The 24,658-nt window shown below is 40.3% G+C and overlaps 1 protein-coding gene across 1 annotated transcript in view; it reads right to left on the reverse strand.

Annotated features, from left to right (window-relative positions):
• The window catches only part of LOC307061336 (cytochrome b5 reductase 4-like), a gene marked incomplete at its 3' end in the record, with an annotated part of 85,142 nt that overhangs the window by 54,685 nt on the left and 5,799 nt on the right, over positions 1 to 24,658 (reverse strand). The window contains 1 exon segment of the mRNA XM_079716411.1: positions 2,848 to 2,948. Within this exon segment, the coding sequence (XP_079572537.1) occupies positions 2,848 to 2,948 (101 nt within the window).

Genomic DNA, 24,658 nt, shown 5'->3' on the forward strand with positions numbered 1-24,658 from the left:
ATATATGGTGTCTCAGCCTGAGTCAGGTTGAAAAGTTAATCTGCGAACCAGTTCTTGCTTCTCCATTCTTTGGCCACCGAATAAAGCTTGTGCTGTTCCAGTCTCAGCACTGGTTTTGTTATTGGCTATACGAATCCAAGCAGGAAAAGAACCTCCCAGGCTGAGACAAGGGATCTCGACCTGGGCCAAGACCCTGGAACAGGTCCAGGTGACCACTTCAATAACATAATGAGAGAAGGCAAAGATTACTCAAGTGGTTTCAAGTTCCCATTTCCAGAAACAGGAAACAGTAGAAAAAACAAGGGAAGAAGATGAGTTGATATTATTTGAGGGCACACTGAGTTCAACTGCCAACAGGTTTTCAAACTGCCCATCAGCCAACTGGAAATACGAAACGAGAAGTCAGAAGTGAGATCAAAACTAGAGACAGAAGTGTGACAATAAAGAGATTACTTAATATTCTTTGTACAACTCAAATACTAGATATTAAAGATATAAGAAGCTTCACCACTGTTTCTAGAATTTTATGAAGTTTTTTACTTCTGTGGCGAGTAAAAGTCATAAATAAACATCACTGGTCTTATTAAAGCCAAGGGGAATGCAGCACTCTGGTAACTCAAGTGTGGACAAAGAGTGTAGCCTGACATTTCAGTAATAAAGGATGTTGCAGCCATAAAGCCATCAAGCCACTGCAGCCGGCCCCTATGGTGTGGCCTAAGAGGAATTCAGGATGGAGAAAAAGAGGACACTGGCCCTAGAGAGTTAAGGTGCATATTAAAGGAACAATTTCAACAAGCCCAGACTCTTGCATCTTCCCATACACAGAAAAGCACTAAAATAATTAACTGAGATGCCTGCTTTTTGTGATTAGTAGTTATGTTTTGATGTTCTACTATATGTTTTTTTCCCAGCAAAAGCTCCTATATATCCTGGTTTCTCCCTTACCTCTTTGGAACAGTTTCTCAGAGCTATCTGAGAGGCTGTTTCCGGACAACGGTCCTCAGTAACGCCTCAAATAAAACATAATTCTCAACTTTTAGGTTGTGCATTTTTTATTTTTGGTCAACAAAAGTACTGTTGAAACTGCTAAAGAATTTAACAATATAGCAGTTTTAGTGACTTGCCCAAAACAAGCTTATTTCAATAAGGTCCATATAATTGCACAACACTAAGAAATATGAATAGGACTAGATGTTACCGGAAATTCTTCTTGTGGAAGCGTACATTCATCATCAAGAGGTTATAGGTGCCAGCTAAAAACTGGTACTTGCCATCTTGCCCCTTCAAGGACTAAGTCACGAGCCACTGCAGCTGCTGACCCTCAACACCCCCTGAAAGGAGTGCAGGGTGGAGATCAGGAAAGACGCGCTCTGTACTCTGGGAAAAACTGGCAGAACAGCCCTTCAGAGAGTTAGATATTTTCAGGAGATGATTTTATAAGCCCAAATTCCTGCATCTTCTCATATCTAGAAAAGCACTAAGATCATTTAAGGTGACATCTGCTCCTCGTAACGAGCAGTAAGCACCTGCCAAAATGGGTGCTTGACTCCACATACCCCTCTTCACTGAAATCATACAATACTGACCTCTCCCTCTACCTCTTGGAAGCAGCTCCTCAGAGCTCTCTGAAATGCTGTCTCCCAGGCTATAGTCCTCATTTCGCCCCAAATAAAACTTAACTCACAACTCTCACATTGTGAATTTTTTTTTTCAGGTGACACAGGACAGATAAAAGTATGGTAGACAAGTTTTCCGGCAAATGTTCCCAAACTTTCTATTTGGCTTGTACTGCTAGCCAATAACAAATATCAAATGACCACGGGAATTTAAATCAGCAATGAGGACCTCCCAAGGAGGATCCTATTATCACCAATGGGTAAAAATGACTTTTCTCCAACCCAGGAAAAACATTAACAGCAAATGAGATTCGGTTATTTAAGCAGATGCATGTAAGTACATTAAAATACAAAACAAATTATATTTCTGGTATCCTGGTCAAAAAATAAATCCTACAACGGATGAGAAGGTAAGAGGAACAGAAATCAAATTTCATTTGTTCAGAATGCAACTCTAAAAATAACCCAGTCTGATTCAGGTATCTCAGGTATATCAGATGGTATATCAGATGGTAAAAACCCAGTACTACAACATGGTTAATCATCGCTAAAATACAAAATAAAGCATTTCTGAGACAAAGGCAAATTTCTATTCTTCTCAGGATAGTTGTTTCAAAATAGCAGTTCAGCCAATTGATAGTAATTATCATATTCTACATGATTTTTAAACAGTATAAGAGCTAATCATTGTTTTTAATAAATATAAGGGGGAAAAGTGACTAATTTAAATATCTTTTGACACATACTACAGAGTCTCTGCTATCTCTAGGAAAAATATGTTTTCTATTCATTAATGATCTTTCTACATAATATGCAGACTTAGTACAGCAAGACAGGCTGATTACGTAACAATCCCCAAATGAGCAAAGACTAAGAGCAAAGAAGCTAAGGGACTTGTTATTTCCTCTAATGGTCACTGCCTCCTATAAGTCAGTCATCACCATTATCAAGATGGATCAAAACTGAGTAAACAGTTGCCAGCAGAGGAACAGCAAACACTTAAGAGTAAACTCCCAGATACAGATCTGAGTGCAACTCTAAAATGTTCGTAAAATAATTCAAAGGCAAATTAAATGAACAGTTGTTACTTATGAGCATCTTCCCACACTTCAAAATTCAAGCCACACATCTGAAATTTATGCCACTATTTTCTTTCTTTCTACCACTGTCGCACTGCTGAACCTAAGAGCCCTCCTCCACTGTGAGGGAATAGTCACTTTCGGCACCTTACCTGGTCAAAAAGGTCAGTACCATCTGATCCCGCTGCTCTCATGAGTTCCTCTTCGCCACCAGGGTGATACTCCATGTACGGGCTGACATTATAAACAAACCCTACATCAAATAAGGAGAAATAACACCCTAAGTGAACTTCTTACAAACTGCACAAATTAGAAATCGAAGTTTCAATAATTTTTCCCAAATACATTCCATTTAACAAACCATTATTTAGAAGTATTAAGAATATGAGGGCTCTGAGATTTCACCGTACTTGCAAGCTAACAAGTTAGCCGGCCAGTTTCATGGGTTCTGACAGAAAACACGAGACTCCCAGGTTGGAAACAAAGGACAGCTTAGTACTTACATCAGTAGCGGCAACTAGAATATCAGCAACTGCATGAGTTCTCTGAACCCCGATTCCCACAGAGCTATGTGAAGAGGGCCAGATAACACCTGTAAACAATGTGCTTCATGACGGAAGGGCAACCTTGAGCTTAGGAGGCTCAAATCTTTTCTAAAGGGCAGTAAATACACCTGGCCCTTTGCTCTGGAGAGAGACATGATCTCTATTATACTGAACAGTAAGCAAAGCTGTCCTTTGCTCTAGAGGGAGACACTAGCTCTACCATCTAAGGTTGTGCACTGCGCAAACATCCCTGAAAAGACTGCCTAGAACAACGACCGTCGGCGCGTCTGCTCGCAAGCTATGCAGGTGTGCGAAGACCTATAGAGAACGGCCTCCTAAGGCAAAGAAATAATGAAACACCATATATAATATTTAACAGTTCTCTCTCCCCTCACCTCTCTCTCTCATATTACCACTTTATCGTCCTCTACTGCCCTGGCACGAAAATCTGATGAAAAAGAATGGAGCTGTCACCCATATGTTGATCATCTCAGCAAAGGCTGAGATGGTGACTGGGCCACTGAGGCACGGTCTGCGAAAGCAAGCACAATTCTTTTCTGCAGTTGCCCAAGGAACCAAGATTATTATTTAGATCTTAATAATCCTTTCATCTTCCCCAATATTTACTTTATCTGTTCATATATTTAACTATGTTTTTATCTTTTAAGAAGAAGGAATAGGGAACAAGAAATACAGGAGAGGGCTTCCCTGGTGGCGCAGTGGTTGAGAGTCCGCCTGCTGATGCAGGGGACACGGGTTCGTGCCCCGGTCCGGGAAGATCCCACATGCCGCGGAGCGGCTGGGCCCGTGAGCCATGGCCGCTGAGCCTGCGCGTCCAGAGCCTGTGCTCCGCAACGGGAGAGGCCACGACAGTGAGAGGCCCGCGTGCCACAAAAAAAAAAAAAAAAAAGAAAGAAATACAGGAGAATAGCTCAATGAATAGCCTACCCAAGGAAGTGAATTCCTTTTTAATCCTGCACTTGTAGTAAACTAGAGAGCAGACAAATCCAGCCCTCAAGACTCCTCAAGAGTGAAAGGAGGACAACTGATTTTCTTATATCCAAAACTATTCCTTATGTAATGACTTCCATGAATTTAAATAGCCTCATATAATTTAAAATGTTCATCCTATATAATAATCTTGGAAGGAAAGTAGTTGAATTTCAGACTCAAGAAAGGTACTATAATTTTTCCACCAGTTTAATTTGGAAAATAACCAAGCAGTCCAGGTTTCTTTATAAAATTGCTTAAAGGCAATTCACAAAAAGAAATAAATTCACAAAATCTCTCTTCCAGCAGTCCTCCAAAAAAGTCAGGAAAAGGAAAAAAAAAAAAAAAAAACTGGCAGAGTTCCCCTGTCTCTCCTTCCCCATTCACCTTTCCCCGCCAAATTTAGAAGGAATTGTTGCTATTGTTTAATGCTCCAAATTCCAGAGACCACAAATGTCTGAAGTAATGATTAGGATCAGAATTATTCCCAATAGGCTTTTAAAGATACAGAATGCATTCCAAACAAAAGAATTCCAAACTTTCTCTGCAACCAAACCTTGACTTGGGTTCTAGAGTTTCTCAGGAACGTGAAATCTATAACACACGATCATCTAACTTTCTGTGATGGAATCCCATGTATTTCAGCAACCAGTGGAAAGATGACCAGGCAGCTTAACAACTAACCCTGATCACCAGAGAAAGCCTGAGACATCCCACGGGTGTTCTCTGCTGCCCGCCAATCCTTTAGATCAACCCTTGTCCTCTCGTATCTTCCTTCTGATGGACTAGGATCACTCTGGACCTGAAGAATTTCCCATCCTCTTCAAATGCACGAAGTCAGGAATGCCCATAAAATCCCTCACTTTAAGGAATTAAGACTGTTAGTGTCTCAGCCCAAGAAATGTTAGCTCCAACCACACTTGGCAGTGTCAGTAATTTGCTAATTATGAGACTTTAAACCCAGCCCCAAGATGCAACAGGTGCATTTCCTCTGGTCCAGAGGCTCGCTATTCCCTCTTTTTCTTCCTCCCCTGTCTCCTTCCTTTTTGCCTTTTCAAAAGCATTTCCTAACAACTAAAATTTGCACCTCTGATTGTAGCCGAAGAAAACAAGAACCTAGCTTTATGCTTTTCCCTCATGCTTTACTGTATTCTATTTGTACGATACATGGCTTTTAAATTTATTTATTTCTTTATTTTTGGCTGTGTTGGGTCTTCGTTTCCGTGCGAGGGCTTTCTGTAGTTGCAGCGAGCGGGGGCCACTCTTCGTCGCGGTGTGCGGGCCTCTCACTGTCGCGGCCTCTCTTGTTGCGGAGCACAGGCTCCAGATGCGCAGGCTTAGGAGCTGTGGCTCACGGGCCTGGTTGCTCCGCGGCCTGTGGGATCTTCCCAGACCAGGGCTCGAACCCGTGTCCCCTGCATTGGCAGGCAGATTCTCAACCACTGCGCCACCAGGGAAGCCCTGATACATGGCTTTTAGATAGTAATTTCTCACATGCAAGTTTCCAGCCTCCTATGAGTTCTTACCGCCTGATTTTTAGAAACTAATTTTACAACGTTCCAAATTTTGCAGTGATTCAATTAACTTCTTCCTAAAGCTCTAATTGCTCAGGTGTGGCAGATTTGCACAACTGATTGCCCATTAAATATAAACAAATAGTATTTATGAACCAACAGACATAATCTCAATTTGATGCTAGGCTATTAATAAATTCTGCAAAACCTAAATGTTAATAATGACATTAAGAACAAAAATGGGCAGGAATGGATTCAGGAAACATCAATGCTAAATGGTGCAAAACTAGGCTGGGACCAAGATCCTCTGGTCACAGCCCAACTGCTGCTTTTAGGTCATTTACATGGATGACTTTCAGTGGCAGAGGGGGACTTAGGGAGGATACCTACCTACCTACCCATCTATCTATCTCCTCCTTTGTGCTTATATTTTATTTTCTGTAGTTTTTTTCTTTAAACTCTCATCAGGAGTAGATACAAGAAAAGGACTGAGTACTGTGATGAAAAGCAACTTAATTTCACAATATATACATACACCAAATCATAATGTTATACACCATAAACTTATACCATGTTATAGGTCAATTATATCTCAATGAAACTGGGGTAAAAAAAAAAGAGGAGGAGGGGCTTCCCTGGTGGCGCAGTGGTTGAGAGTCCGCCTGCCGATGCAGGGGACACGGGTTCGTGCCCCGGTCCGGGAAGATCCCACGTGCCGCGGGGCGGCTGGGCCCATGAGCCATGGCCGCTGAGCCTGCGCGTCCGGAGCCTGTGCTCCGCAACGGGAGAGGCCACAGCAGTGAGAGGCCCGCGTACCGCAAAAAAAAAAAGGAGGAGGAGCAACTTACTGAAACCGAAATACGGAAGTTCTATTAAGAATATATACTCTAGTGTTTAAATATCGATACATTATTTTTAAATGTCCTAGCAATATTCAGGGGTATATTTTATAGCTAATTCATCCTAGCAGAGCTGTAGTGCAATGGAAAGCACACAGTCAGAACAACAGCTAAACTGAGCTCTGTAGGCAATGTACTGGTAGAACCTGTTCTAACATTTTCACACTAAATTATCTTGTTTCTGTTATATGTCTGGAACTCTGAGTTTTCCAATAAGTTCCTAGAATAAAAATCAGCCACTTCAAAATTACCAGTTCAATCACAGAATGACAGTCTTAAAACTGGGAGAATTCTACAGGCAATTTTTAGTCTGATCTTGCATCCAGTACAGGATTCACCTCTACAGGATGTATAGACAGCATGTGCACACAGCGTATAGGATCATCCAGCATCTTCTTGGATCCATCCAGTACCAATGTCTAGTTTAAAACTGCTTGTTGAAAAGCTTAGTTCAAGGATCAATATCATTTCAGATATAACCTGAAAACTAATGTTGCCATTTTACACACAAAGAACTCTTCCATCTTGGCAAACGCTGCCTCTGGTTTTTCACAAATATTTTCACAAATATTTTTATTTGTTGTAATTTAAACCCCAACTGCTACTGATAAAGACTATGGGCATCTTACAGTAATATATTAACTTTAAGTTTGTGTAAGATTGTGCGTACAAATTTTAAAAACACACACTAAAACGTGTAAAAGAAAAGAAAATATACCGGTTGCCTAGCCTAGCTAACAGCGTTACTATGATAGAGCAATTAAATGTGGTCCTGAACTTCCTAGCAGCTAAGGCCAAAGGAGATACTAGTTACAGTGGTCTCATTACCAGATCTTAAAAAGTATTAAAATGGAACAACAGACAAACAGAGACTCATTAGTTCTTTAAAGGCAGAAGACTCCCTTCGAGTTTTTGATATTGATATTGCAAAGATCTGAGTCCCTATACAGGGGCCGTGGACCACATAACATATAGTACAATTTAACAACATGCAGAAACATTCTTCAGGTAGCATTCCTCCCATTCTCTCCAGCCTCAGGTAACCACAAAGGTACTTTCTGTCTCTTTAGACATATATATTTTGGGCATTTCACATAAATGGAATCACACAATTTGTGGTCTCTTGTGTTTGCCTTCTCTCACTTAGATATTAGATATGAGATATCTTAGATATCTCACTATTTTCAAGGTTCATCCATGGTACTGCATGTATCAGTACTTCATTCCTTTTTCCAGCTGAATAATATTTCATGTATGGATGGGCTACATTTTAGTTATCCATCCATCAGCTCAGGGACATTTAGGTTGTTTCCACTTTTTAGCTTTTATGAATAATGCTGCTATGAACATTTGTGCACATGGCTTTGTGTGGGCATATATTTGTATTTCTGTTAAGTATATACCAAGGAGTGAACTTCCTGGGTCACACAGCAATCTATGCTTAACCTTTTGAGGAACTGTTTTCCATTCTCTGCAGCAGTATGTGAAGGTTCCAATTCCAGACCGCTCATTTTTTAGTCACTACTCCAACTCCCCTTAGAGAGGAAAAGCCTTTTGCCACCTGTGGAACCTGAATCACACCTCATATCTCAGATAACTGAACTCAGAACTGGATTGCAGCATGACCCAAACTATTCTCAACCCCCAGCTCTAGATGACACAGGACAATGGAAGACTCAAGTGGACCTTTTATATCTATTAATCTAGCTCCCAGATGGGGCTCCCACAATTTTTCAGGTTAGGTACCCATATATGTGAACCCTGACAGCCCACTAATAAGGAGGTAAGGGCATCCCCATGGTTCAGGCCACACACCCACTAACTAGTAATTTTTCACTTTTTCTTTGTTCTATGTTGTAAGTCAGAGTTTCAAAGTATGGTCCAGGGGCTCCTGCAAAGCTCAAGACTCTTTTGGTGGTCCAAAGCCAAAACTTTTTCATAACAATACTAAGATGCTGCCTGCCTTTTTAAAAAAATTCTTTCACAAGTGTATAAGATTAAATGCAGAAGGTGATATGAGAATATGGTTGTTATCTATTAAGCCATACATTAAAGATATTTGCCAACATGTAAAACAATGTCACTTTCTCACTATGTTTTGTTTTGGAAAATATAGTTATTTTTCATGAAAATATTATTATTTATGATAACATACAGTGAGTTTACTTTTAAATCAATTTTTAAAATTCTTTCAATTTCTCAATTTTAATTTCTGAAGGGTAAACATCAATAGATATGACCATCATAAATAGAAGTTCTTTGGGGTCCTCAGCAATTTTTAAAGGAGTAAAGGGATCTTAAAACCAAAAAGTTTGAGAACTACTGCTATAAGTAAAAGTGGTACTTTTATAATTAGCCTTTAAAATAATTTGTTTTAAAATTCAAACACAAATGTAACTCCAAAGCCCCACATTACATTAATTCAACAAGTTTATTTAACATCTATCATGTATATACAAAGTATTATGCTGCCATACTGCAGTGTTCCTGTTTATTTCACTAATCACCACTGTTCGTTTTGTTGGCTCTACAATAAATGAAGGAAAAGGGTGTGCTCACATAGTAAAATCATGGCATATTTCACTGTATTCAAATACACAGATCCATTTTTGCAAGTACTGCGACTACTTTGCCATCTTGTGTTCAGTAAAGAAACTGCATATTGTTTTCATTATTTTACGTCTGATGTTTATCTAGTTCTAACAACTGCTGAGAAAAGGGTGTTAAAATACACAATGGTTTTGAATTTTTTCTTTCAATTCTATTAATGTTTGCTTTTTTTTTTTTTGCGGTACGCGGGCCTCTCACCGCTGTGGCCTCTCCCGTTGCGGAGCACAGGCTCCGGACGCGCAGGCTCAGCGGCCATGGCTCATGGGCCCAGCCGCTCCGCGGCATGTGGGATCTTCCCGGGATCTTCCTGGACTGGGGCACGAACCCGTGTACCCTGCATCAGCAGGCGGACCCTCAACCACTGCGCCACAGGGAAGCCCTGCTTCGTGTATTTTGAAGCTTTGTTATCAGGCATGAACAGTCTTCCTAATGACCCTTTCAACATTATAAAATGTCTTTATCTCTAGTAAGAGGCTTTTCTTTGGTAATAGTTTTTTATCTGCTATTAATATAGCCCTTTTTTTTTTTGGCCATGCCACGTGCCTTGCGGGATCTTAATTCCCCGACCAAGGATTGAACCCAGGCCCAGGGCAGGGAAAGCACCAAGTCCTAACCACTGGACCAACAGGGAATTCCCTATATTTACTATTTAGATAGTATACTTTTTCCTACACATTTATTTTCAACCTGTGTCTTTATATTTAAAGTGTATCTCTCACAGATATCACGTAGTTAGGTCTTGATACATATACACACAGAAAATCTCTTATCTTTCAATTAGAATAACTAGTCCATTTACACTTAAATTAGTTACTGATGTGATTGAATTCAGAGCTACCATCTTATTAGTCTCCCTCCTCAGCCCCAAGTTTTCTTTTTTCTTTTTTTTTCCTCCAAGTTTTCTGTGTCTCTATTCCTCTTTCTCTGACTTCTTTTGGGCTAACCAAATATTTTTTGAGAATTTCATTTTATTTTATCTATTGGCTTTTTAGTATACCTATCTGCATTATATTTTAAGTGACTGTTCTAGGGGTTACAATATATATCCCTAAGTTTAACCAGTTTACTTGAGTTAATGTTGTACCGCTTCACATGTAATGTAAGAACAATTTACCACCCTCCATCCCTGATACTTTATGTAACCCCACAATACAATGTTATAGTTTTGCTTTAGAAAGTCATGTATTTTTTAAAAGATAAGAGGAAAAAAAGTAATCCTGTCTCTTTCCTCACATATTTACTATTTCCTAAACATCTGAGTTTCCATCTGGTATCATTACCCTTTAACCTGATGGATTTCCTTTAGAGCTCCTTGTAGTATAGGTCTGCTGATACTAAATTCATAGTTTTCATTTATCCAAAAAAGTCTTTATTTCATCTGCATCCTTAAAGTATCTTTAATGATATAGAATTCAGAGTTGATGGTGTTATTTTATTCTCTTCAGCAGTCCTTCCTATAGTGTCCAGGTGTTTTACTTCTGGCTGTTCTCAAGATTTTATCTTTGGCTTTCAGCAGTCTGAATATCATGTGTCCCTATGTGATTTTCTTTGCATTGATCATGTGTGGATTTGCTAAGCTTTTGAATTGACAATTTTATGTCTTTCACCAAATTTGGAAAATTTTTGGCCAGTATTTCTTCAAATATTTTTCTGTTCCATTCTGCCATTCCTCTCCTTCTGGAATTCCAAATAAATATATATTAGACATTTTAATTTTATCCCAGAGGTCCCTGAGCCTCCATTCATTTTACTTTGGGTCATTTTCCTCTCTGTTCTACAGATAATTTCTATTAATCTATCCGCAAGTTCACTAAGCTTCCTTTTTATTAGGTCCAGTTTGCTATTAGGCCCATTTGGTAAAATGTTTTACTTCATATATTGTATTTCTCAGTTGTACATTCCCATTTTTTATAGTCTCCTATTTGTTGATTCATTATGAACAATGATGAGATTTCCTATTTGTTCATTCATTATATACCTATGTTTCTCTACTTCCTTGAGTATTGCTGTAATAGGTGCTTTAAAATCCTTGTGAACTAAATTCAACATCTGGATCATTTCCGGGTCAGTCTCTAATAACTGCCTTTTCTCTTGAGCATGTCTAGAAACTTTGGATTATATTCTGGCCACTGTAAATAGCATGTTGTAGAAATTCTGGATTCTGTTACATTCCTCCAAAGAGTACTGACTGTTTTAGTAGGCAATTAACTTGACTGGACTTAAACTCTAAACTCTGTTTCCCCTTTGGAGGAATGAAAACTAAAACCTCTGTTCAATCCTTTTAGCCTTAGTTAGGCTGCCTAGAGTTTGTCCGTATGCAAGATTTAGACAGTTTATATCCCTCTCTGGATCTCTTTTTCCGGATTTTCTTCCTCATTTTTCAGTTAGTACAAATGCCCCAAACTCGGTCACCTAGTTCTTCAGGCCAGCCAAATCCTGTCATCTAGTTCTTCGACTCAAGACTGGGCGTCTCCATCTGAATTTTAGCCACCGTTCACAGTACCAACCTGGGCATGACTTCAAGTCAAATGCCACAGGAAATGGCAATTCACCCAGTGACAGTTCCTTCTTCTAAATATAGATGACCCTTACCCTCTAGTTTCTGTCTGCTTTTGGTTGCTCACCAGTGTTTTTAGATAGTTTTTTTTTTTAGTATGTTGTCCTCAATTTATACTCAGTATTTGCTGGAGTCTTAGTCCAAAAGGAGTTAGTTAATCAGTTACACCTAAGAGCAGAATTCTGCCTAATATTTTAGAAAACTAGGCAATTATCTTGCTAATTTCAATAGAGACAAATGGAAAAGATATTAATGAAAGATAAATGGATTTTATAATGATTTAAAGTAAATGTGGCCTTGGTATTTAAGAATAATATAATAGAATGTAGGCTTGCAAGGTGTTGGATAATAGAGTACCTCAGGACTTTGGGATTAAAAGCACACATTTGCCTCTCACATTCCTGCAATCTTCCTAATGACCACAAAGAATAAATAAGACATAAAACCACAGAGACACAGAAATTGGAAGAGGACGAGTGCAGTAAAGTTTTGGAAGACTGAAAGCCAAATGATAAGCAATAATTTACTTAGCAGAGTAAAGAAAGGTGAAATAAGGCCTATGTGTAAATTGGAGGGGAACCTATAAAAAAGCCAATATGTGCAGCAGAACCCCCAAAAGGTGCAGTAATCAGTAATCCAGGTAGTTCTGAAAGTGAGGGTGCAGGAGGCAACCAAGTAATAAGCCCCTTTCCCAACCCACAAGAAGTGTAGGTTTACTCTCCAGAGACAAGGAACCAGAGACACGTTATACTCAGGGAAGCGGCAATCAGTGGAGGAGGGGCTTGAACTAAAAATGAGAAGTAAAAGTCTACGTGTCTGAACACTAAGATCCACCTCCTACCACCCATCGCAGCAGAACAGTTACTTGCAGGTGATTGGAAGACTGTAGCCTAAAAGCAAAGATTTCCATATAGTAGGCTGGGGATCCCTGCCACTGCCCTCAGTCAATTCATAGAAAAATGTTCTGCCCATACTCGTGGGACTTCCATTCACCCTTCTGGGCCATCACTCTCACCATGAAGAGGCAGAACGTTTGACAAGAGTCTCTAAAATTAAAATTAGTATCTTAAGTACTTATTAATTGCCAAGCTCTGGTGCAGTTTTTAAGAGGAAACAAAAAAAAAGACTAGAAATGAGACAAGCGCTACCTCAGAGAAATGAGAACCAGGCAGCAACTGTCCTGAATATAACTTCAAGCTTCAAACTGCACCAAATGACTTCAATGATGGCCAGTCTAATCAACAAAAGAGCTAAAAGAATCTGGTCTGAATGCCTCAGTTTGCCCAGGAAAATTTAAATGGAATGTAATAAAGGCCTCCAAGCACTTCAGAAGGTTGACTGGCCATAATTATCAAAGGTCATCTTATGTTACATTATTAGTATTAGGAAAAAGAGCCGTGACATTTAACAGTTTCATTAAAAGGAAACTGACCTGTAAAAGCATGAAAAATTAACCAACGGTCTGAGCAGTCAGTTACACTCTGAGTATTTTGAAAAAAATCCACAAACTTCTAGAAAGAATAATGACCAAACATTACTAGCACCAGACATCTTACTATTCTTAAACTGGATTTACAACTTACACCAGTAATAAACAAGACACTCTATCTCTAAAAGATCAGTTTTCCAACTACCCCACTCTTTCCTATACCATGGGATCATTTCCCTCTGTTTGCCTGTGCCTTAGGGCTACCAATGACAGCTACCAACACTGAACTGCCTTGCTATTAGTTACCTGGAAAAAAAACCCAAATATGTCCTTAAGCTTTGAGTTATTTCCTATTTTCCAAAACAAGCCAGCTGCAAAGATTAATTAAGATGTAATGATGGGGAATTCCCTGGCAGTCCAGTGGTTAGGACTCTGCGATTTCACTGCTGAGGGCCCAGGTTCATTCTCTGGTCGGGGAACTAAGATCTGCAAGCTGAGCGGCATGGCTGGGAAAAGAAAAAAAACAAAGGTGTAATGATGAACTTAAGAAGTAGAAAGCCCCAAGAAAAAATTGCTCCCACCTTAACAAAAAGAAAAAAAGCCAGATAATCCAAAAACACTGTTAAGTTTTTTTTGAGGATTTTTTTTATATACAAATTTATTTATTTTATTTATTTGTTTTTGGCTGTGTTGGGTCTTCCTTGCCACGCGCAGACTTTCTCTAGTTGCCACGAGCTGGGGCTACTCTTCTTTGTGGTGCACGGGCTTCTCATTGCGGTGGCTTCTCTTGTTGCGGAGCACGGGCTCTAGGCACGTGGGCTTCCGTAGCTGCGTAGCATGTGGGATCTTCCCGGACCAGGGCTCGAACCCGTGTCCCCTGCATTGGCAGGCAGATTCTTAAACACTGCGCCACCAGTGAACTCCCAAAACGCTGCAAGTTTCTGAGTCCATCAGTGAGGTGACGTGGTAAGGCAACCAAATATCTAAATTCCACAGGGTGACAAGCCCCTCTGAGGAAATGGGACATATGAACCAACTTCACCTTCGACAGAGCACAGGCAAAAGAGATGTTGCTATAAAACAACTGAAATTTTAACAAACTCTTTTAGGGCCCAGTGTGCACTAGTGCCAATTTAGAAGGCTAAGAGGCTCACATACAAAGGGATTCTGCATCCAGTCAATTCTTTTTTCATAGTCTTGCACCTCATGAGATGCTCATGGGAGATAGCGTGAGCAGGGCAGACCTGAGAAAGGTCCATAGGTGGCCCAGGTGTGTAGGACCTGCTCCAAGACTTGAGGGTAGAGTGGGAGTACCAAGAAAAGGCCATCTATACTTTGGGGCTGCAGGAGTACAAGGTGGGGATCAGCTACTGCTGAGGAAGGAGCAAGAAATTCACCCATGTTGCAGATCAACCCTGACACGCGGCAAACGCAGTCTGTGGCTGGGAAGGGCTAGTAAAGCCTCCCACCCTCAAGTCCCTGCACTGATATCAGGCAAAGGTTAGCTGCTGCTGGATAGGGCAGGAAACACACATCCTCCTTCACTCTGCACTGACATGAGGCAAATGGAAGCTAAGCACTAGAGGACGGACAGAAAGCCCACTCAGGCCGAGATCCTACACTGATACGAAACAGGTGACCTCTAGGACTGGAAGGCAGGCAGAGCAACTGCTCACACCCCATGCCCTCTGCCCTGTCCTCCTCCTCCCCTACTGATACAAGGCAAAGTTCAGCTGCCATGGGCAAGAAACCTGCCTGCATTCTAAACCCTGCACTGAGTAAGAGGCAGTGGGAAAGTGACAGGATCGCTGAGAAAGCTCAGCCCATGGGGCTCCGGTAACAGAACCTGCCTAAGACTGAGGCTGAAACAGGAAAACTGCAAAACCCCTTCTACCACCACAAGACTTACACCAAACAACAAGTAAGAGCAGTCTGCCAGTGGGAGAAGGGCAAGAACATGGTGAGAGACCCTATGCAAGCATACAGGGCAAGCTGTCAGCTAAGAAGAGCAGAATAGGGACAATGAAAAAACCCGCCAACACTAAGGCCCCGCATCAAAAACAAGGCAGTAGTCACCTACTGTTGGAGGAATCTGAAGTCAGTGGTGCACCAATGATAACAATAACAACCACCCCAAACCCAGATCAACTACTAACTAAGCTGACCCAACCTAATTGCCAGAAAAAGTGTACCATTTCTTTTTTTTTTTTTTCCCTTCTGTTAAAGAAAGGCAGACTGCCACATGCAGCAGCTCATTTGGATGTGTGTGGAGTACTGGAAGCTTGACTACCCTACGTTCTCCTACAAATGACCTTGAGAGCTTGTCTGCAGGTTCTAGTAGGGGAGCGCAGCTACTCATATACCCTTGACGGAAGAACAGTCCCCCTCTATCGGGCAAGGTCATCCTCTTCAACCAAGCATACAGCTTCAAGAGGGACGCACATGGAGTGGTGAGGGAGAAAGGGGAGACCCGCCTAGCCATCCAGATCAGCCAAATCAACCCTGGTGATCAGTGGGGTGACAGACGTCTCAGCCAGATCACCCTCACATCCAAAAGTGTACCATCTCTGAGTATAAACACCTCAAGTTCTACTGTTCATCTATATTCAATGTGTAACACACAATCAAAAAATTGTAAGACACGTTTTTCAAAATGATAAAACCCACTGTCAACAGAGAAAAACAGCAATACAACCAGACTTAGAGATAGTGCATACACTGGAACTTATAGGACAGAGACATTAAAATAACTCTAATTAATATATTAAAAGATCTAGTAGAAAATAAGGTTGACACTTAATAAATAGGAAATTTCAGCACAGAGATGAAAGCTATACAAAGAAGCCTAATGAAAACACTAAAAATGAAAAACATGATTATCAGAATGAAGAATTCCTCTGATGAGTTAATCAGCAGACTAGACACAATAGAGGAAAAAATAAGTAAACTTGTAGAAAAGTCAACAAAAATGATCAAACTGAAACACAAAGAGAAAAATGAGTGAAAAAACAGAATGGTGCATCTAAGAGCTGTGGGACAATACAGGCTAACATATATGGAACTGGAATCCCAAAAGAAGAGTAGAAGTATTTGAAGAGATAATGGCCCAAAACTTCCTAAAATTAATTTAGAGAACCCCAAGCAGAAAAAATAAAAGGAAAACCACATCATAGTCAAACTGCTGAAAAGCAAAGTAAAATTTTAAAGGCAGTCAGAGAAGAAAGAAGCCTTACATTCTACAGGAAAACAGTTAAGAATGACAACAAGGGCTTCCCTGGTGGCGCAGTGGTTGAGAGTCCGCCTGCCGATGCAGGGGACACGGGTTCGTGCCCTGGTCCGGGAGGATCCCACGTGCCGCAGAGCGGCTCGGCCCGTGAGCCATGGTAACTGAGCCTGCGCGTCCGGAGCCTGTGCTCCGCCACGGGAGAGGCCACATCAGTGAGAGGCCCGCTTACCGTAAAAAAAAAAAAAAAAAAAAAAAGAATGAAAACAGAGTTCTCATCTATGCAAACTAGAAGATGGAGAGATATTTTTAAAGCGCTGAGGAAAATAAACTGTCAACCTAGAATTTTATACCCAATTACAACATATCCTCAAAATGAAGGCAAAATAAAGATGTTTTCAGATGAACAAAAGCTGAGAATTCATTGCCAGCACATCTGTAGCGCAAGAAATGTGAAAGTCAGTTCTTTAAGGGAAATCTGGATCAACACAAAGAAATACCAAGCACTGAAAATGGTAAAAATGTGGGTAATTTTTTTTATTTTCTTAATCTCTTTAAAAGATAAGTGACTGTCTAAAGCAAAAATAGTAACATGTCGCAGGATTTATAGCATATGCGGAATGAATAACAATAATAGCACAGGACACTGGAGAAGGAAATGGAAATATATTCTTACACTGTATGTAAAATGGTATAATATTATTTGAAGGTAGACTGTGATAAATTAAAATTGTGTATCATAAACCCTTACAGCAATGACTAAAACAAAGATGACAAAAAGGTATAAAGAATAAGTTAATAGTGAAGATAAAATGGATTCATTAAAATATAATGATGACTATATCAACAATGGGTGAATCTAGCCATGCAAAGGGTTTCTAGAGTTCACTGCATCACTTTTGCAACTTTTTTTGAAAGTCTGAAGCTTTTTCAAAATAAAAGGTTTAATTGAAAATATTAATGGCAAAAAATGGCTCTGAAGAAATCTCCAATATTTACTTAACCCCTACAGTGTGCAAAGTCTGCAAAAGGAAATATGAAGCTGTACAAAGGAGAGAGAACATAGGATACCCATCAGGCTGCAGCTCACATTCTATGAGCTCAAAAATGAATAACTGACCATGAGTATATATCAGAAAACTGTCCAGAAATAACAAACTTTTTGATTAAGGAATTGATATATTCCCTAACTCTAAGAGCCAATAACCTGGAAACGGCAAAAATGAAAGTCTCTCAACTGGTCACTATTTTGTGAAATCATTAAAATATCCCTACCATATGTGGTTTAAAAGTCCTACATGTGATTCAAAGGATATTTACTGAACACTGCCCATGAGCCATGCCCTGTACTAGATGCTAGGGGTAGGGAGAGAAGCTGCATATTAATACCCTGAAACTTAATTTAAATAAAAAGACAAAAATAGAAGAAATGGCCCAAAAACATTATAGATGTTCTAACAGAGGACATACATCAAATACTGAGTAAGAAAGTCCAGGGGAAGAAGAAAAGTCAAAAGAGGACCAGAAAAAATGAGGAGACTGAAAGGAAGAAGCTGTTGGAAGAAAGAAAGGAAAGCACTGAGGGTGTTTCAACAATGTAGGATAAACAACTACCTGAGGTCACAGAAGACACTGGAGAGGACTGATAAGAGCACATAAAGGGTCAAGCCTTAGAAAAGAGTGTGCCTTAGAAAGAATGATGTCTTTGACTTTCCAATACAAGAAACTGAGAAGAAAGAATACAGGTATCACTAACTTGAAGTTCCTCATATTCACAGTGAACACCTATGTGTTGCACTTGGGCTCTTTCTCTCACACGATCACACCACCCAGACTTCGCACGTGCTTTTTCCGGAACCTGTAATATTGTTCCCCTTCCTCTCTGCCTGGTTAATGCCCATTTACCTTTCATCTCTACTCAATCTCCTGGAATCTTCACTCTTAGCACAGCAGACCTCTCCTTCACAATACTCCTCAGACTTGAGTAGCACTTTGTGTTCCCTGCCAGATTGTGAATGCCATGAGCAGGGGCCAGCTCTGTTTTAAATTTCCATGTCACTCCCCAGAACCTGGTATCATGCATGAAACATAGCAGACCCCAAGAAATACTGATCAAACGAGTGAACCAATATAGAGAAAGAGAAAGTTAAAACCTATAGTCTCTATTTTTTATGAATGACAACTACACACAAAGTCACACAGAAAGCAAAAGCTATATTTCATTAAATTACTAAAAATAAAAATTGTCTTAGAAGGCTATCCTGTATGACTGTTAATTAGCAATGCTATTTAGCACAAGGGAAGAGCTACAAGTAATAGGCACTCCATCGTAATTTCATAATAAATTAATTCATGAATGGCACTCAAATTGAGTTATACGTAAAGGCTAAGCCAGGATCCAATCTAGAGTTGAATATGATAAAACAGGTAGCAGTATGGTGTAGTTTAAGCATAACAGCTTAGAATCAGGTTGCCTAGGTTAAAATACTGGCTCTGCTCTCATCAGCTATGGCTTTGGCAAGTTACTCTATGCTCTGCAGTGGGCATTAATGTTTTCCCTACCCAGCGTCCACTCCCCTTACAGCAACAGCAGCAGTTTTTCTTCAAGGAGTCACATCCTCCTCCCTGACTCTTCCGTGTGGCCCCTCTCTAGGTTACAGGATGAACTTGTGACTTAGGTTTAAGTGATTAAGTACACCATTTCCCCCTAAATAGAACTACAATTCCAGCAACGAGAACATGATCAAAACTGTGCCAATCAGGGCCAATTCCAAGACTTTTCTTTTAGCTATTAGATAAAAGGAAGAGAACCTGAAAATAACTGGGGTTACAGTTGCTGTGGTCATCTTGCTGCTGCTATGAAGAGTTAGTCCTAAAATGGAGCAAGCCCAGAAGGGAAACTGACAGACAGTGTGAAAGCAGATCCTGAGGACACCACATGAGCCCCTGTACCAATCCTCACCTCAAGTCAGCTCCACCTGCAACTTTTTAGCCTTCTGCTTAAACCAAGTTAGGCTGGAGTTTCTGCCACTTACATCCATGAGTCCCCACTAATATACTTTCTCAGCTGCAGTTTCATCATTTGGAAAATGAGGATTTGCTAAGCTTCTGTGCCCTCATCCGTGAAGCAGAATACCTACTTCATAGGTTTGTTGGGAAAAGTAAACACTTAGCACATAGCACAGATCTCACACATCATCAACCTGCTGAGATGTTTAAAAACAGAAAACACTTCTTATAAAGAATACTGAGCTATATATGTGATTTTAATTAAAAATCTGAGAATTATGTGACTGGATAATAAGTTTAAGTGAGCAAAAACCTCTGGTAAAAAGATAATGGCAACAGCTAAAATGTAAATTGGGATAAAAATCCCAACACTGAGTTTCCTGCTACCAGGTAATTCAGACATTAACTAAGACTATAACAAGAGTTATTGCAAGCAAATTATCACCACAGAAGTATAGATGCCAATGTTGAAGAAGAGAAATTAAAACAGTCACCTCCCCAGTAACAACAAGAGTAGAAATCAGTGAATAGAAAATGGACAAGGAACAGAGAAAATCAAAGCCAAAAGTTAAGACTGATAAACTTCCAGTAAGACTGATAAAGAAAAAAACAAAAAAACCAAAGACTATCAATATTAGGAATGAAAAAGGGTCTATCACTATAGAACCTAAAGACATTAAAGAGATAATAAGAGAATGTTATAAACAACTTTATGCCAATATGGTAAATAACAGAGATGAAATTAACAAATATACTGAGAAACGTAACTTATAAAAACTGACACAAGAAAAAGAGAAAATTTGAATTGCCCTATAAATTTCTTTAAAATTGAATTTGTAATCAAAAACTTTCTTACAGGGCTTCCCTGGTGGCGCAGTGGTTGAGAGTCCGCCTGCCGACGCAGGGGACACGGGTTCGTGCCCTGGTCCGGGAGGATCCCACATGCCGCGGAGCGGCTGGGCCCATGAGCCACGGCTGTTGAGCCTGCGAGTCCAGAGCCTGTGCTCCGCAACGGGAGAGGCCACAACAGCGCGAGGCCCACATACCGCAAAAAAAAAAAAAAAACTTTCTTACAAAGGAAATTTCTAGATGTTGGCTGAAGTCTGTAAACCACTGTGTCAATCAAGCAAAACACCTGAGGGTTAGATGAGGCCCTCCCCCACCCCCAGCCCTCCCCCAGAACACCAGTTTTTTCCCCTCTAGTGGATTTTTAGTGAATGGAAGGGTGGTACAGAGAGAGGAAGGGTCAAAAAACGAAAGAAGAGATTGAATAACAATTAAGGAGATAAAGACAGAGTAAAAGAAATCGAATGGTCTCACATGTCAGTAGGACAGAATAAAATCAACAGACTAGATTACCTGCATTAATGGTGTATAATAGGCAACCTGAGAACCTACAGATTAGATTAGAAATGGATGAATAAAGGGAAATAGACCTGAAAAAATGTTGGCTTGTATTTCCTAAACAAGCAAGTGGTAGCAGAAGGGAGTTGTTCGAGAATCTGCAAACTGTCAAGAAGCAAGTAAGGAGGCTGTTACACAAAGCAGACAACGTACAGAATAGTTGAGCTAACTGGAATAACAATACAGTATTGTTTAGAGGTGCTCTATATTACTGTGATAATACCTTCTATTATATATTAAAGCATTAGTTCCAAACTTGAAAAACTGCTTCTAGAAGAAAATTTTCAGATAGAAAAAGTTTCTCAGCTAGAGACAAATACTACAGTTTCTCAAAACAGCATTGAAGCAGGGAGCTAAGGAAACCTGGAGAAAAGAACTTGGTGTTAAAAAAAGTCAGCTCTCTTCTTGGTGGGTTTGAATCTAACCTAAAAAGTATAAAACTTATTTTACTTTATTATTACTGAAGTATAAATAAAAGATAACCTAAAGAACTACAGTCAGTTCTCATTACTCTAGGCAGTTACGTTCTACAAACTCACTTCAAACACTGAATTAGCCGACATTGAACCACTGCTCCTAAGGGAAAATATTAATACAAGGTGAGGTTCCTGTAAGCTTCTGGTCACATTTTTGTCAACCAATCAAAACATAACCTTGTTTAATGTATGTTCTGCTTGACATCTTATTCAATACATACTGTAGATTCATGAACGCTGAATTCACAGCCAACAGCACTATGACTCATGGCTAAGCAAAGTTCATCTAACAGATATTTTCTCTAGAAGGCACGTGACCACATTCTTGGGACAGCACTTCAGCACTCTCCTTGCGGGGCGGGGGGCAGGTATACAGTGAAATCACCAAGGAAAAGCACAGGATGTGAAAAATGTCGCACTAAAAAAAACGGCAAAAAAGACACTTGTTACTGTAAGAGAGCTGGAACAAGAAGGCAGAGCATTGCCTTGTCTGACCTCAGCTAGGAACATGTGCTCGGGCAGCAGCAATTTTTCACTGCACTGTGCACATCTTCAAGTTACTATGAAAGCACTATGAGTGCTGATTTGGGGGTTACAAATAAATTTTAGTGAGTAGGCCAATTTGAAACCCAGGAATAATGAGGATTGATGCACTCAAAAATTTACACTACTGTCATGTGAGTAAATTTTTTTGAAGTTTACTGTAAATGAACCTAGAAATCTAGGAAACGGTAATGGAAAAATACCATTTCTTGGAATCAATCTGCCAAGATATTTTAGTTATTGAGACATGAAAAATACAAACCCATTAAAAGTCACTTTTACAATGGTCTCAAGCAGGCCTCTTCAATTTACTAGCATATGACAATCAGCATTAGAAGAAATCAAAGTATGTTCATTTCTAAGTTATAAATGAAATCCATTAAATCCCACTTGGGGAACTGAATTCACTAATTTTTTTTTTCTTTTTTTTTTTTTTTTTGCAGTACACGGGCCTCTCACTGCTGTGGCCTCTTCCGTTGTGGAGCACAGGCTCCGGATGCGCAGGCTCAGCGGCCATGGCTCACGGGCCCAGCCACTAAATGCTTTCCTAGTCTCATTTCAGTTCACTATGCCCACCAGCAGACTACCTTTTCCAAGGCCTTCTCTGTCCCCACATTCAAGCACCTCCAACAGTTCACACTGCCATCAAAATTAAGAACACATTTCTCAGCTTGGCTTTCAAGGTCCTCCCTAATCTGCCCTAACATGTCTTTGGAGTTTTCTTTCTTATAATTCTCCAACAGGCAGCCTAAGCTCCAGAACATACCTCCAGCTTTTCTGTGTCTAGACCCTTGGTTAGCATTTCCCTCCGCTTGGGTGTACTTCCCCCTCCCTTCCGGTTGAAATCCTGTCCACCCTTTCAAGGCTTATCTCTATCACAAAAGCGTCTCTGATCTTCCTAACCCACATGTCTCCCTCCCTGCAATCTGACATCACTTTCTTTATAGCCCTCGTAGGGCACTTCACTCAGACTTGTCTAGCAGTTATTTATCTTCTCCTCCTAGAGTGGAGGGTCCCAGGGCAGGGCCTAAATCAAATGTTTCTTTATTAAAATTAAAAACCAAACTCTGTCAAAAGGGGAAAAAAAAAAAAAAGACACATCTTACTTTGCAATCGGCGGGGGAAAGCCTAATTATTAGTAGGGTAGAATACATTCTCCAACAGAAACTTTAAAAGAATTTATCCTTAAATCAACATCCTTACCAGAAGAGTATCATCCATTCAAATCATTACAGGAGATATGTAACTGGGAGCAACATGTATTACTTTTCAAACATAGCAAACCCGTCCCTGACCTCCATCAGTACATCAAATGAATAACAAAGTATGACTGTATTGTAACGATGCCTCATTTATCTAATAGCGCTAGGATGTGAGGGTTCACATGAGAGAGTTTTCTGAAAAAGTGGCTTCCTACTGCAGGAACAGCTCAGACACGCCCGTAGCCTGGACCAGCTGAGAAATCCTCGTGGGAAACTGACCTCCACTTCACCCAGGCCAGCAGAAGACACTTGGGCACAGTGGGGAGGTCATTTTGTGCCAGTTACCTGCACCTGGTAAACAGGTACGCAGCACAGAGAGAAAGCAAGGAGGGTATTAAAAACCCTATCAAATGGCCAAAGGAGCTTTTTGTGTCTGGCAGAATCCTCATTCCAAGTTACTGGTCTATCCACAGTGTATTTCCCTGAGAAACTTTGAAACGTTGAGCATCTGTTCTTCTGTCTCAGAACAAGCTAAGTCATCCCCTCCTGGAAGATTCCATACCCTCTGCCACTGAAAAACATTCCACACTCTAATTATATCTATTATGGATTGAATTGTATACCCCCAAATTCATACATTGAAATCCTAACTTGCAATACTTCAGAACATGACCTTATGTGGATACAGGGTCAATGCAGATGTAATTAGATGAGGTCATATTAGAGTAGGGCAGGCCCCTCCTCCAATAGGACCCATGTCCTTATAAAAACAGCAAATTTGGACCCAGACAATCACACAGGAAGAATGCCATATAAAGATGAAGTCAGAGATCAGAGTGATGATACCACAAGCCAAGCAACTCCAAAGATTGCCAGCAGACCACCAGAAGAGAGGCGAGAGGCATGGAACGGATTCTTCTTCAAGCCCAACGAAGATGTCCTGATCTTAAAGTTCAGCCTCCAGAACTGTGAGATAATACATTTCTGTTGTTTACGCTGCCCGGTTTGTTGAATTCTGTTTGGGTATCCCTAGCAAACTAACAGTGAGACTGGTGTCTTTCCATTTACTATACTACTGATCTACTGTGACAACCACACACCTCTTCAAGTAATCAAATTTCTTAAGAATGACATGTGTTGCACTAGTTCAACAAACACATGCTGATGACCTCTAGGTGCCAGGCACCAAGGACACAGCAGGTGACTGACATGGTCCCTGCCCCCATACAGGTGACAGTGTCACCAGGATAACTGACAACAAACCAAAATTATACAATGATAAAATTACAACTGCGATAACAGCAATAAATGACACACTTCCTTTCTTCTTTAAACTGAGGATAGTGGATATATTGAACCCCGTCTAGATGACTCAAGGACACTGCTATGGAGACCCAGTGCACAGCTGCAAGCCCTTTATTGTTTTTGCTTCTCTCTCAGATACCAGGTTGTAGGACACCATGAGATCTACTTCCATCAACTATCATTCTTTCTCTGCTCGCTCTCCCCCCATCTATCCATGTCTAGCCTGGGGCTTCTAATTTGCTGTGGGCTAGAAAATC

Source organism: Hyperoodon ampullatus (genome assembly GCF_949752795.1).
Source record: "Hyperoodon ampullatus genome assembly, chromosome: 12".
NCBI lineage: Eukaryota > Metazoa > Chordata > Mammalia > Artiodactyla > Ziphiidae > Hyperoodon > Hyperoodon ampullatus.